We start from the raw sequence: 15,836 nt of genomic DNA, 5'->3' as shown, positions 1-15,836 counted from the left end.
GCAAATACCCAAAGAGAGCAAATAATGCAGATGTTGACAAAGCCCTGACCCATCAATGGCTAATGGCCTCTGGCTTAAAATCTGAAACAGAGGGGTTTATCATAGCAGCTCAAGATCAATGCCTACCAACAAGAAACTACCAGGCCAACATATTAAAGATCAGAAGCAGTCCAACGTGTCGTGTATGCAAGCAACAAAATGAAACCATTGACCATGTGGTCTCCAAGTGCAGTCTTCTAGCGCCTACAGAGTATCTCAACAGGCACGATAGAGCTGCACAATATATTCACTGGGTAATCTGTAAAAACCTGGATTTGCCCCATGAAAAAAACTGGTGGGAACACAAACCACCCCCAGTGCTTGAAAATGACCACATCTCACTCCTCTGGAACTTCGCCATTCAAACTGACAGAAAGATAGATGCAAATAGGCCAGACATCATATTGAAAGACTTCAAACAAAGAACATGCCTCCTCATTGATATGACTGTCCCAATCGATATAAACGTATCTGTCAAGACCTACCAAAAACTGAGCAAATATAAAGATCTTGAAATAGAAATCAGCAAAATGTGGAAGCTGAAGACTAAAACAATACCTGTTGTCATAGGTGCCCTGGGAATGATAGCAAAAGGGGCAGATAGCTACCTAACTCAGATACCAGGAAACCCCAAAATGGCAGAAATTCAAAAGATAGTGCTCATGGGAACTGCTCATATCCTACGCAAAATACTTTCTATGTAATCTCAAGGTTTAAAACAAACATAATTTTCGGTTTAAAAAAAAAAAAAAAAAAATTTTTTTTTAGACATTCATTAGTACAACACCCCCACCCCCAAATATATGGCACACTAGGCATAACAACAACATGAACTTCTAACCCTGTTGTCTCTTGAGGTCTCTGGGTGAGACTTGGAGCCAACTTGTACAAATATAAAGCAAAAGTCAAACATAGAATAATAATAATAATAATAATGATGATAATAATAATAATAATAATGATAATAATAATAATAATGATAATAATAATAATAATAATAATAATAATAATAATAATGATAATAATAATAATAATAATAATAATAATAATAATAATAATAATAATAATGATGATAATAATAATAATGATATAATAATAATAATAATAATAATAATAATAATGATGATAATAATAATAATAATGATAATAATAATAATAATAATAATGATGATAATAATAATAATAATAATGATAATAATAATAATAATAATGATGATGATAATAATAATAATAATGATAATAATAATAATAATGATGATAATAATAATAATAATAATAATGATAATAATAATAATAATAATAATAATAATAATAATAATAATGATAATAATAATAATAATAATAATAATGATGATGATAATAATAATAATAATAATGATAATAATAATAATAATAATAATAATAATAATGATAATAATGATAATAATAATAATAATAATAATAATGATGATAATAATAATAATAATGATAATAATAATAATAATAATAATAATAATGATAATAATAATAATAATAATGATAATAATAATAATAATAATGATGATAATAATAATAATAATGATAATAATAATAATAATAATAATAATGATAATAATAATAATAATAATGATAATAATAATAATAATAATAATAATAATAATGATAATAATAATAATAATAATAATAATGATGATGATGATAATAATAATAATAATGATAATAATAATAATAATAATAATGATAATAATAATAATAATAATAATAATGATGATGATAATAATAATAATAATAATGATAATAATAATAATAATAATAATAATAATAATAATAATAATAATAATAATAATAATAATAATAATAATAATGATGATAATAATAATAATAATGATAATAATAATAATAATAATAATGATGATAATAATAATAATAATAATAATAATAATAATAATAATAATAATAATAATAATAATAATAATAATAATAATATGCCCTGATGCAGTACCAGGCAGTGGCTCTCATGGCTTCTGATCTTAACTGATTGGAAGTGTTATCATGTACATTGTTTTGTCTTGGTATAAAAGATGGGCTACAGCAAATATTCTGCTCAATACCACAGATTTGCTTGTCAGTTGTTTGACCTTAACCAGTTGAGCATGTCCCTTAGTGGCTGACGATATGTACCTCTCTGATCACGAGCAGAAGTAGTGGGGGAGCATCATAGCCATGTGTTGAGAAGGATTCTTTGGGGTTTGAATAATTCACCTCTGGAAACATGGGTGTTTCGTTCAACGTCCTTAAACAACCCTTATTCAGGGACCTTTTGAGCGGGATGGGTTACTCGATCTGAATAAAATTCTAACTGGGCTCCACCTGCAAGGTCATGTGCTGTTTATCTTGATATGAGATCACCATGTCGCGCACATATGGTTGTGATGCATGTGCCTGGTGTACCTTTATCAGACGGGTAGTCATGATGGGTATACTGGGCTTCGTATATTTTACCCCAGTGTCACTTTGATGGCATGAACTGCTCTCTCACTCAATAATAATAATAATAATGAACAATAATAATAATAATAATAATAATAATAATAATAAATTAAAGAAATATTAATGGTGAAGTATGAATGGGATTTTCACTTTATTTTATTCTTCAAGCTTAAAAAATTATTTTGAATTATTATTTGCAACGTATTTTGTGTACTTTCATAATCTCCTTTGCTCTTTCTTTCAAACAATTTCTAAAATTCCGACAAGAAAGTTTCAAATAGTTTTATTGTACCGCCCACTCATTACATTCAGTGAATAAGCTTTCGCTGTTAAGAGTACGATTACACAGTAGATTATTTAGTTTAAGTATTTCACTGCTTTAGGAGCTAAACTTTTTCTACTCGTTTTTATTAAATGAAATAATTATGATGAAAAGTACATCCTCATTTTGGCTATGTTTCGTTTTTATTTATTCACTTTATGTGCAACAAATGTAATGGTTTTCGATACAAGAACGAAATAATTTCAGATTTCCATTTTGAGATTTCTTTGTGGGAGTAGGCAGTGCGTAAGAATTAAGATGTAATACATATGTAAAAGCTAACATTTCCTTTTTCCGAGCTGAGATTTGAAACCGAATCTGAGGATTCTCGCTTGTCTGATCCACCCACTGGCCAAAACAGCCGCGAAAGAAATTCTTTTGTCCTGCCAAAACATGATGGAAAGGTTTTTCCCTTCGACCTACGACCTGAGCTGTGTCATTTAAGGTTCGAGTGGACAGGAGGCGTCCAGCCCGCAAAGCTACATCTATGTACTGCCTTCATGGCAAATTTAATGAATAAAAGTGGACAGGAGGCGACTTACATAGGCAGAAATTACTCTTGTGGTATGTCTGTCCTTCTAGCTGTCAGACATATGGCAGAGGCAGACAGCCACAGGCGAGACAGCCAACAAGTAACTTCTGCCAATTAAGCAGCCAACAGGGAACCACATACTCAGCATGAACGACCCAAAACAGCAGCAAACGCAGAACATGGATCATAAACGGACACCGCTGAATGACCGACGCATACAAAACATACCCGATTTCTACCCCATCATGTCGACACAATATTTCCCCTGTTATTTTCTTCTTCGTCAACTCGAAGTAAGTTGGTAATGTCAGGTGTATACAACTAAATGCAAGTGTCGTTTAAATAAATTATTTAAACCACAATCTGATGCTTTCCCGTTATTTTACATTGATGTCGTCCATATGCCTGTTCCATCTGCTACTTCATCTTTTTGCTTCACCTTTCCCTCTACATATACATACAAAGAATGAGTGTGTGAGTGAGAGAGAAAGAGAGAGATAGATAGAGAGAGAAAGGAAGCGTCAGGGGTGTGTCAGAGACAGCAGAAAAGGAATAAGAGAGAGGAAGAAGGTGAAGCTAAAAGAAATGAGAGAGAGAGAAGGAACAAGAAAGTTATAAGAAGCAGCCAGGGACGATAGAGAGAAAGAGACAGGAAGCTAGAGAAGGTGAAAGTGAAAGAGAGAGAGGGGAAAAGGGCAAACAGAAAGAGCGGATACACAGAGACATAATGGGTGTGTAGAGAGAGAGAGAAAGAAAGAGTGAGAGGCGGGGAAAGAAAGAACGAAAGAGGAACAGAAGAGAGAGAGAGAGAAAGTGCGTGTGCGTGTTGGAACCCACCTACATATAACTTCGTTCGGCTTTCGAAGTCCTGCCTTACTTAAATCTCCGATAAACTCCTTATTTTAACAACGATGGTGAGTATCTTGTTTGGTTTTTAGTATTTAATCATCGTATGGCAGTTAGTAACATTACTGGAAAACTAATTAACGCGAGAAACTCGATACTTGATCGATTTTTTCCCTCACCTCTTTCAGAAATGTCGTAGTGCGACAATAATTCTTTCGTTGATCGAGTGCACGACCCAACTTTGATTTTGTAATATCTCCGAAAAAAAGAAAAAAAAAAAAAAAAATCCATAGAAATTATTATTTGTACATAATTAGTTTAACTTATATCAATATATATTAAAGGTCGCTGAGTTTGCATGAACTGGATTGCGAGACCTAATTACTAAGATCGGTGTATTTACTTTCGCCCTTCTGAGTTCGAATCTTGATAGGGGTTCACTTAAACTTTGATATCTCTGAACAAATCTTTCGTTATTAGACACCCCTAAAAATAAAAGTTCATACCTGTTGTTGTATAACCCTATGTCAGTCCTGCTGGAGCAATCCATCTGTGACCATCCCCATCTTTTTTCTATTTACCTGCAGGAAATCTAAAATTCCATTATCCGAGTGTTCCCCGTTTAAGACTATAGTTTGATAGGGAGATTTAGCAGGTCTTTCTAACGATTCAAATCTATTTTACTGAGGTTAAATTCAATCTGCTGTATTCTTCCACCAACCGATTTTTATTCTTATAAAGCATCTTATACGCGAATGGAACAATAAAACCAAAGCTACAAAATGCCATATTTTCTATCATTCTAAATTATTAAGATCGATGATATCGATTGATAATCTTCCCTCGAAATTGGTGGCCTAGTGCCTAGATCAAAACGAATATCTGTAAATATTTTTTATTTATTAATAATCTCTGCATTCACATCTCTATGAACTCAATACAGACATCTCGTTTGTAATGTGTGTAGCTGTGTGTATACTTGCGTGTGTGCATGTATGTATATTGCAAAGACTGGGTAAGCTGTTATCAACTTTTATTTAGTTAATTTTCCTGCAGTATATTACTGGTATTCTTGGTTCCCGCGAGGATTATAACGATGAGATTCTTTCGATTTAAGATCATAAACTGTAATTGAAAAATTGTCAGCAATCGGCATTGTTATTTGAATGTTTTTTTTTAATGGAGCATGGATATAGGAAAACCTTAAAAATTTGAAAAGTTTCCTTTGTTGAAATAACAGGAACCCAAAGAAATTATAATTTTTTTTGTAGGTAAAAAAAAAAAAAGAAAAAGGATAAGGTGTCTGTCTATCCGACCCGTCCGTCTGGACATTGTCAAATACTGTCTATGTTTCCATTTTCAGCATGTATAAAGGTGCTTGTTTTAGTGGTTATGTGTTTGGCTTACAATCGTAAGGTTGTAATTTCGATTCCCGGCGTCACGTTGTGCAAAACATTTAATTTCAGAAGATGGCAAAAAATAAGTAGTACTTGTATTTCAAAGGGGCCAACCGTGTCACATTCTCCCTGAGAATTACGTTAAGGGTAGGCGTATCTTTGGAGTACTCAACCATTTGCACGTTAATTTCTAGGCTGTTCCTTTGATCTATCAATTGGAATATTCGTCGTCGTTAGCTAGTTCGTAAACCGAAAGAATGCTAAAACGATGCCTTTTCGTCATCACAGACCCATTTGTTCATTAAAATTGTTCACAGACACCAAACAACAACAGAAACACGTAAAAAACATCCAAACATACTCAGAACCCAGTCTCCACACTCTACTATCGATATACGAATACAATCAATGTTTTAATGTTGGGAGTGTTGAGCAGTTGGGACGTTCAGTCTTTCTAAAAGACTTGAAGGTTCCCGGGTCCTAAAGAAGTTTATAGAAAAACTGTGTTGTAACTATTGGAAAGGACTAAGAAGTTCTATATAGAAAATTACCCCCAACTTAAAGTTTGTAGATTTAAGCTTTCAGAGTCTTATGAGGGATTCGTTGATTCTTTCCAGTGGCGTGGTAAGAGTTATAACGACCCGGTGGGCAAGGGTACTTTTAGCACCCTGGGGGTGGATGTACTTTTAGCACCACTTTCTTGCCCCTCCCTCCTGTTACTTTGTTCCTGTTGAAATACATTGCTTTTGTGAAAAATGAAGAGTTTAGGAAAATAACTTTAAAATCATACAAATGTGACTAAATAGTTTTAAACAGTTGCAGTATATAATTCAGTTTATTTAACCCATTTAATATCAGTCTAGTTTTCAGCTGCTTAGATTTATATTGGAAATAAAATTATTGAAAACAAAGAATGTTGGTTAGAGAATAGATTTTTTTCTTCAAAAATCTTAAATACGTTAAAAAGTTTTATTTGCAAACAGTTTTTTTTTGTAATTGATTTGAAAACACGAAATATACCAATGGGAACAGCTCAATATTATCGCGTTATTAATTAAATTTTTATGTATTAGTCTGTTATCTGTTCGCATGACAGATTTCTTTGGAAGTATAGTTTTGTTACTACGGGTAATATCAGGAAACAGAGCATAAATATACAAGGAATTGTAATTTAATCTTTATCTAATTTCTTGGTGCTTATAAAAAGTGATAAAATGAATACAATTTTTCGAAAGAAAAATATTTATTGCCTTCAAATAAAATTAAAACATTGAAGCGTGGAAGGTGTTTATAAGCCATTTAAGAAACACACAAAACCGTTAATTCACTTCAACATTTAAATTTAATTTGCCAAAATATTTTCGTCGTCGCAGCACGGAATTTTGTCAGTGAATAGGTCGCGGTCTCAAAGGACGAAAATATTTTGGCAAATTAAATTTAAATGTTGAAGTAAATCTAACGGTTTTGTGTGTTTCTTAAATGGCTTATAAACACCTTCCACGCTTCAATTGTTTTCGTTCCAGCACACGATCTCTGATCAGGTCACTTGCTATGCAAGTACATCTCCAAAATTGAAACAAATTTCTCGTTTATGTAACTTCTCCCACATACTTTCATTTACTCTTTCCCTCTCTGTCTATCTGTCTCTCTTCTGTAAGATTCTTACATTCTTTCTCCCTCGCCGTGAACGTGTGTAGACTTCTTCCTTTACTTATTGTCTGCCACCAAGCTTCGTATACAGTGGTGGACTGGCCAGGTTGCCCGATGGCAAGTCGGTCCTTGCGTCACTAGAATCCATATATGGGGGCCCATGTTAGTATCTAAGGAGCCTCGCCCCTCAAGTTAGAGAATTTTCAGCCTGGCTGTGTTTGTAGACAGTTGAAAAGAATACTTTTAACAAAATAAATTAATAAATGAAAATAAAAAATAATAGCATTGTAGTTGCTAGTGGGTTCCCTTAGTATCCTGGCAACTAATATTTTTAGACTCAGTCCGCCACTGCTCGTATGTACATCCATTCTGCACCTTTTATGTTTAATCCCTCTCTCTTTATGTGCTGTCTAGTGTGACTGGAGCAATCAACTAACCATCCATTAAACATCTTAGTTTCAACTTTAATAATATTTCTTCCGCCTTCTGATCCATGCGTGGAAATATGTTACAAACTTTACCCACTTAAAGCCAACTCTCTGAATTATGCTACAAACTTTGCCCACTTAAAGCCAACTCTCTGTGTGTTTAACATTGTTAGCAGGAAATTAAGACTGCAGTTGTTCATTCCTCACTTGTCTTAATTATAGTCGTTACTATAATTACTATTGTTTGTCTCTTTGATTTTATATGTAGTGAACACAACACTGTTGTTATCGCATATATTTACTACTTAAATTCCAGCAACTGAACGGTTAATGGCTTTCAAAAGAACAAGAAGTATTATCCCAAACTTTTATTTTTGCTTTTTATCTTTTACCATTTACTTGTTTCAGATGTAGGACTGTGGTCATGCTGGGGCACCATTTTGAAGGGTTTAGTCAAACAAGTCAACTCTTAATACTTAATTTGGATCTTTTCGGTTTGACCGGCAGTTTTTAAAAATTATTTCCATGTAACTAAACACTTTTAATCTTCGTATACTGGTAGAATGTGTTTATAAAACATCTTTTTCTCTTGGCTTTATTGAGAAAATTCTATAGTTTGTAAGATATTTGTTGGGTTTTTTTTTCGTGCAATTTCAACCAATCAATGACGTCTATTGAGATGAAAACATTCTGTGCCGTATGAATATGTCCCTCGTTTAAGAAACAGATTGGGTTTATTTACATTTCTGAAGAAAAAAAGATACCCTTCCCCCCACCCCTAACCCTAACTCTAACCCTTAACCCTAAAACAGTTTGAAATGCAATAGATCGATACTAGGGTCATAATTATGGGTGACAATTTCATATGACACCGCTAGAAAAAACTGCCGTTCAAACCGAAAAGATCCCTTAATTTAAAGCTTGGTACTGATTCTTTTAGTCTCTTTTGCTGCATGGTGGACATCTATCAATTTCCAACCAAATCCACTCACATGAGGCTATAGTAGAAGACGCTTGTCGAAGATGTCCTGTAGTGGGACTGAACCCAAAACCACATGCAAGCTTCTTAACCACACAACTTTTACAAATCTTTTGATAAATTTTTGAAGGTGAAATGTAATTTTTTATGGTTAGAAAAAGCAGTAAAACAGCCCAACCCTAACCACATCAAAAGCTATAGGGAAAACATTTTGTCTAAAGAGCAAAACGGAATTGAAAACTGAAATTATTTCAATGTAAATAAAGGCACAAACGTTGGTGTGTGCTTAAGAAGCTTGCTTCCCAACCTTGTGGTTTCAGGTTCAGTCCCACTGCGCGGCACCTTGGGCAAATGTTTTCTATTGTTGCCTCAAGCCAACAAAAGCCTTGTGAATGGTTTTGGTAGGTAAAAACTGAAAGATGCCCCTCATGTATGTATATAAGTGTGTATGTGTGTGTCTCCTGTTCTTGGCATCACATGATGGTTGTTGTAAACAAGCATCACTGTTGTGCAAGCGACATTGTTCTTTCCTATTCGTCTGTAGAAAACAATTTTGGCTGTAGGGAAATAGTGGAAACATGAAGGTTGGCAACAGGAAGGGCATCTGACTTTAGGAACATATACTTCCATGAGTTCTGTCTGATCCATGAAATCATGGAAAAATGAATGTTAAATGATGTTGGTAATACTCTTTACTTGTTTTAGTCATTCGACAGTGGCCATGCTGGAGCACCGCCTTTAGTCGAGCAAATCGACCCCAGGTCTTATTCTTTGTAAGCCTAGTACTTATTCTATCAGTCTCTTTTGCCGAACTGCTAAGTTACGGGGATGTAAACACACCAGCATCAGTTGTCAAGCGATGTTGGGGGACAAACACAGATACACACACACACACATATACATACACAGACACGACAAGCTTCTTTCAGTTTCCATCTACCAAAGCCACTCACAAGGCTTTGGTCGGCCCGAGGCTATAGTAGAAGACTTGCTCAAGGTACCACGCAGTGGGACTGAACCCGGAACCATGTGGTTCATAAGCAAGCTATTTATCACACAGCCACTCCTATGCCTATATAGTTCCACATACTTACATAAGTGTGAACCACATACTAATAGTTCAACGTACTTACACAAGTGTGAACCACTCCCTGCCAATTATATTTCTTCACAACTTCCAGAAAAATGGATATTTTTTTTAATGAAATTTTCTACAAATATGCTTCAGATGGTGTAGATTTTGATTATATTAGAATTCATTGTGAAAACCTTTTTCTGGGAGTGGGAAGAAGAGTTTCAGAAAATTCATAAGTTGTCTTTGTTTCCTGTGTGACATGTGTCACTATGTATGTGTGCATTACCCACCAATTATATTTTTTTCATATTAAATTCTGATATAAAAGCAATGTACTCATTCTGAAGGGTATTTATAGCAAATTTCATAGAAAAAGCCTGTCTTTCTGAAAGCTATGAGGAAACAAAGCTAACCCGTGTGAATTTTCCAAAACTCCTATCCCCATCTACCTGAAAATTTTTCACAACAAACTCCAATGTAATTAGAATGTACACCATCTGAAGCATATTTGTAGAAAATTTCATCATCATCATCATTTGACATCTATTTTCTATGTTGGCATGGGTTAGATGGTTTGACTGGAGCTGGTAAGCCGGGGAGCTGCATCAGGTTTCAGTCTGTCTTGACTTGGTTTCTATGCCTGTATCCCTTTACTAATACTGACCATTCTACAGAGCGTACTGGGTGCATTTTATGTATCACCGTCACAGGTGCCTTTTATATGTCACTGTCATGGGTGCCTTTTATGTGCCACCAGCACAAGTGCCTTTCACATGTCACCAGCACTGGCCACATCTATTTTTCTGAAAGTTATGAGGAAACAAAGTTGGTGGTTAGAGATGGAGATGGCACACTTGTGTGGGTATAATAATAATAATAATAATAATGAAATTATAGTATACAGTGCTTAGGTGCACCACAACTTGTAAAGAGTGTGTATAAAGTATATGCAGTAATGTACAAATGTCTGGGATGTGAACAATGTATGAGTCAGATACATGCTTGTGTGTGTATGGAGGGGAGAAAATCAAGTGTAGTGTTGGCGAATTTCAGGAAGCATGGAAGTTTTGAAGGATGCAGTGCTCCGACAACTAACAACTGATGCCGGCAGTTTGTTCCATGCTTCAGCAACTCTTAGTGTGAAAAAATGTTTCCTGAAGTCATGGGAGCTGTGCTGTTTTCTGATTTTGTAAATATGTCCACGGGTGTTAGACAGGTGAAGTTTGAAAAGGTGCTCAGAGTTATTGTTTGTAAGATGGTTAATAATTTTATTGGTGTCTGCCAAGTCAGCTGCCAGACGTCGGAGTTTCAATGTATCCATGCCTGTTGGAACATACTGGTATGTCCCCCCTCCCCTAGCATAAGCCAACTTGCCCCACCATGGAGCATTCAGACATGAATCACAAAAATTAAATTTCTTCAAGAATCTCTCTATGTCATTGTTGAACATGTTTGCTGAGATTGTTGTACATATGTATATAACTATACCAATGATGATGATGATGTGGACTTATCAATACAACCATATGTTGAAAAGTAAGCCTTTTTTGTGAGATGTGTTCCAACTAAGTCTACTTTCCTCCGTCCTAAAATCTCTAGCACAAGTTTTTTTGTTATGTGTATATAATGTTCTTCTTTATGTATTCAATCAACATCTGCACATCCATCCAGTCTGTGATGCTCTTGTTATGCTAATATTACGGCATTGAATGCACATGGTCAGTACTGAAGATTAAAGGGACAATGAACTGGCCGCCACAGACAGTTTTATGGTGTTCCGCTTGGATTGACTCAGTTCTAACAGATGCCTGAAGTTTTAAAGTTTGAAAGCCACTCGTGTTTAGGTAATATGTCTCCAGGTTTGACTATGAAACAAAAACAAGCCCGGGAAAATACAAAAAGAAACTTGAGCAAAATGAATATGTTGAATGCTTAAAAGTTACTTTATTATAAAACTAGCAGTATCGCCCGGCATTGCTCAGGTTTGTAAGGGAAATAACTATATAAGCATTTTTAGAGAGTTATTGCCAAAAAATAGCAAAAAAATGCATTAAAAATGGGAAAAAAATGATGGTAAATTTTTTTTTAAATCGTTGACTCATCGTAGACATTTTTAGAGAGTTACTTCCCTTATATAATAGCGAAAAAATGCATTAAAATGGAAAAAAATGATGGTAAATTTTTTTAAAATCGTAGACTCATCGTAGACGCACGCTAATACCCAGAAGGGCTCGATATGAATCACGACTATAAGATACCCGCTTTTGGTTACACTGCACTGCAAAATGTGGGAGTAGTTAGGAATCTAAATCGTAGGAGACAGACACACAACTTCTCTTTTATATATAACTATATAACTCCATGTCCCCCTACATGGCCTTGCTATTTGCTTTTGAGCCAAATTAACTAACTAACTAACTAGCAGTATCGCCTGGCGTTGCTCAGGTTTGTAAGGGAAATAACTATATAAGCATTTTTAGAGATGTAAAGTATAATAGCCATCTCAATATGGCTAACCACAAAGGGGGGGGGGTTAATGTAGCTTTTTACGTTCTGAGATTTAATAATAAATTTTTAGAGAGTTCCCTTATATATACCAAAAATGCATTAAAAATGGGAAAAATTGATGGTAAATTTTTTTTTAAATCATAGACTCATCGTAGATGTGCGCTAATACCCAGAAGGGCTCGATATGAATCACGACTATAAGATACCCGGTTTTGCTTAAACTGCACCGCAAAATGTGGGAGTAAGGAATCTAAATCGTAGGAGACAGACAGCACACAACCTTACTTTTATATATAAAGATGTCATTATTACAGATTTCTCTTTTTAATTGCTGGAAGTTATTACGCTAGCATCCTAAAACACAAAAACATTTCTGAGAAGGAAATAGAAATACATTTCAAAGTAATTGCGAATTGAAAACTTATTTCAATATATATATATTATATTTAGGATGTTTTTGCTTTTTTGGATGTCCTAAAAAATATATTACTTCTCTAATGCTTTAGGGTGTGATTCTTTTTGGGAATATATGAACTACTGGCTATGTGTGGTTGGATGTATACTCTTTACTTTTTTACTTGTTTCAGTCATTTGACTGCGGCCATGCTGGAGCACCGCCTTTAATCGAGCAACTCGACCCCGGGACTTATTCTTTTGTAAGCCCAGTACTTCTATCGGTCTCTTTTGCCGAACCGCTAAGTAACGGGGACATAAACACACCAGCATCGGTTGTCAAGCAATGCTAGGGGGACAAACACAGACACACAGACACACACATGCATATATATATGCATATATACAACGGGCTTCTTTTCAGTTTCCGTCTACCAAATCCACTCACAAGGCTTTGGTCGGCCCGAGGCTATAGCAGAAAACACTTGCCCAAGGTGCTATGCAGTGGGACTGAACCCGGAACCATGTGGTTGGTAAACAAACTACTTACCACACAGCCACTCGTATATATATATATATATATATATATATATATATATATATATATATATATATATATATATATTTGTTTTGGGATTTGGTTTGCAAGATTCTTTATATGAGTTCATGTGTTGAAGCATATTCTGTTGTGTCTGGGGAGAGTCATTCTCTTTTATTGCCTTATTATGTAACACACTCACTGGTAAAATTTCCACTGGAAGATCTCCAGAGGCTCAATGTCACTTTGCGTACTTAGAGGATGCAGACTGCTAGCACAGAACCTCCAGCAATTGAGAGCACTGGTGGAGTTAGTCAGCTCTACACATGATGACATTTGTGGAACCAGTAACCTGGTATGACCCCAACCCCATCAAGCAAAAGCTTGAAGCAGAAAAGCAAGCATGTTGATAAGAGCAGTGGATTAACAGAATCATTTGAACATCAGTGGTTTGTCTTGGCTCTTTATATTTTAATTCTTGAATCAACTTTGCCTTTCTTGTTCTATAGAGGTTGCACTATGTAACTTTGTATGCCTCATCAGTACTGGCTTTGTATGTAACTTTGTATGCCTCATCAGTACTGGCTTTCTTTCCTTTTCTTAAGTTTTGGTTTCTTTGAATTTCAGCATCCTGAGGCTAATTATATGAAAGGAGATAATTTTCAGCACTTTCACAACCACCCTCATTCTAAACAGCAGCAGCAGCAGTAGCAGTAGTAGTAGTAGTGGTGGTGGTGATAAAAAAATAAAGTACCATTCAAGTTGTTTGATTTAAGTGACTTACCTGCTCCTCTGGAAGATTGTTGGTGTTGTACCTAACTAGAAAATGTTATTTGAATAATGATAGGAAATGTTATCTTTCTATCAGAAAATATTTGAAGATAATATTGAAATGGTTCAGAAAGAGCTAACTAACAAGCTTGATATCTTTAATTTAATTCTGCTGTTTTATGTATTACTCAACATAGACCAAGTGTGTGTTGTTTGGATTTTTTTTTAGAGAGCAATGCCTGTTTTCTTTAATTGTTTAGTTACCTGTATTTCTGTTGAAATACATTGTCTTTGTTTCAATAAATTTTTGAAAATAACAAAGAATTTATTCTTTTCTACTCCTGGCACAAGGCACAAAATTCTTTGGGAGGCGGTCAGTCGATTAGATCGACCCCAGTACGTAACTGGTACTTAATTTATCGACCCTGAAAAGATGAAAGGCAAAGTTGACCTTGGCAGAATTTCAACTCAGAACGTAAAGACAGATGAAATACCTATTTCTTTACTACCCACAAGGGGCTAAACACAGAGGGGATAAACAAGGACACACAGATGGATTAAGTCGATTATCGACCCCAGTGCGTAACTGGTACTCATTTAATCAACCCCATTTAATCAACTGGTACTTAATTTATCGACTCTGAAATGCAAAGTCGACCTCAGCGGAATTTGAACTCAGAACATAAAGACAAATGAAATACTGCTAAGCATTTTGCCTGGCATGCTAACATTTCTGCCAGCTTGCTGCCTTAACCCTTTCGTTACCGTATTTATTTTGAGATGCTCTGTCTTTCTTTTAATTATTTTAAATATAACAAAGAATTTAGTAAAATAACTTGGGCTGGATATGGCCTGTTTAAATGCTAAATGGTTAAACAGGAAATTTGTGTTACATAACAAGGACGGTTTCATGTGAGATGGTATCAAAAGGGTTAAGTACTTGTTTCTGTTTAAACTGATACACATCTTAAAAAATACTCAAGCTGCTCCAAATCTAGATATCTTGATAAGTAATTCTCAATCTTTTTGACTTTATGGTGTACTAAAAATCAGATATTACAAAAAAATTACTCATATACTTAGCAGGAAGAGTTGGGAGAAAAAAAAAGGAAACTATTCCTTTTCTTTGTTTTATTAATCATACTTGTGCCTTATAATCCTTTTTACTATAGGCTCAAGGCCTGGCATTTTTGGGGAGGGGACCAGTTGATTACATCGACCCCAGTGTGTAACTGGTACTTAATTTATTGACCCCGAAAGAATGAAAGGCAAAGTCGACCTCGGCGGAATATGAACTCAGAATGTGATGACAGGCGAAATATTGCTAAGCATTTCGCCTGACGTGCTAACGATTCTGCCAGCTTGCCGCCTTAACTTGTGTTTTACAATAAATTATGAATAAGGTTTTTCTAAGGTGCTAAAACCATTTATATGAATTTTCTAAAACCTTAAATTATACTTTTAAAAATTCTGCTGTGCATTCGCAGTGCACCCACCTAGTTCACCTTTCATTCACTGATTTTTAATATCAAAATTAATCAAAATTTTAATAACAAACTAATTTAATATCCAAACAACTTTCCTATTCATTGTGAACTGTTTTACATATTATTCTTTTTTTCTTATTCTTTTACTTGTTTCAATCATTTGACTGTGGCCTTGCTGGAGCACAGCCTTTGGTCGAACAAATCAACCCCAGGATTCTTTGTAAACTTATTCTATTGGTCTCTTTTGCCGAATTGCTAAGTTATAGGTACGTAAACACACCAACATCAGTTGCCGAACGATGGTGGTGGTGGTAGTGGGGGGGGGGGAAACACACACACACACACACACACACAAACATATATATATATATATATTCTTTTACTCTTTTGCTTGTTTCAGTC

At 34.7% G+C, this 15,836-nt stretch overlaps 1 protein-coding gene across 1 annotated transcript in view; it reads left to right on the top strand.

The window, feature by feature from the left end:
* The first annotated feature begins 4,126 nt into the window (after positions 1-4,126).
* Positions 4,127-15,836, top strand: part of LOC115216412 (annexin A7) — a 69,950-nt gene continuing 58,240 nt past the window's right edge. The window contains exon 1 of the mRNA XM_029785726.2: positions 4,127-4,276. Coding sequence (XP_029641586.1) covers positions 4,274-4,276 — 3 coding nt within the window. The 5' untranslated portion in view covers positions 4,127-4,273. The remainder of the gene's footprint in view (positions 4,277-15,836) is intronic.

The sequence above is a fragment of the Octopus sinensis genome, linkage group LG10 (genome assembly GCF_006345805.1).
Source record: "Octopus sinensis linkage group LG10, ASM634580v1, whole genome shotgun sequence".
NCBI lineage: Eukaryota > Metazoa > Mollusca > Cephalopoda > Octopoda > Octopodidae > Octopus > Octopus sinensis.
The sequence above is the reverse complement of the archived record's forward strand: the minus strand, read 5'-3'. Positions and strand labels throughout refer to the sequence as shown.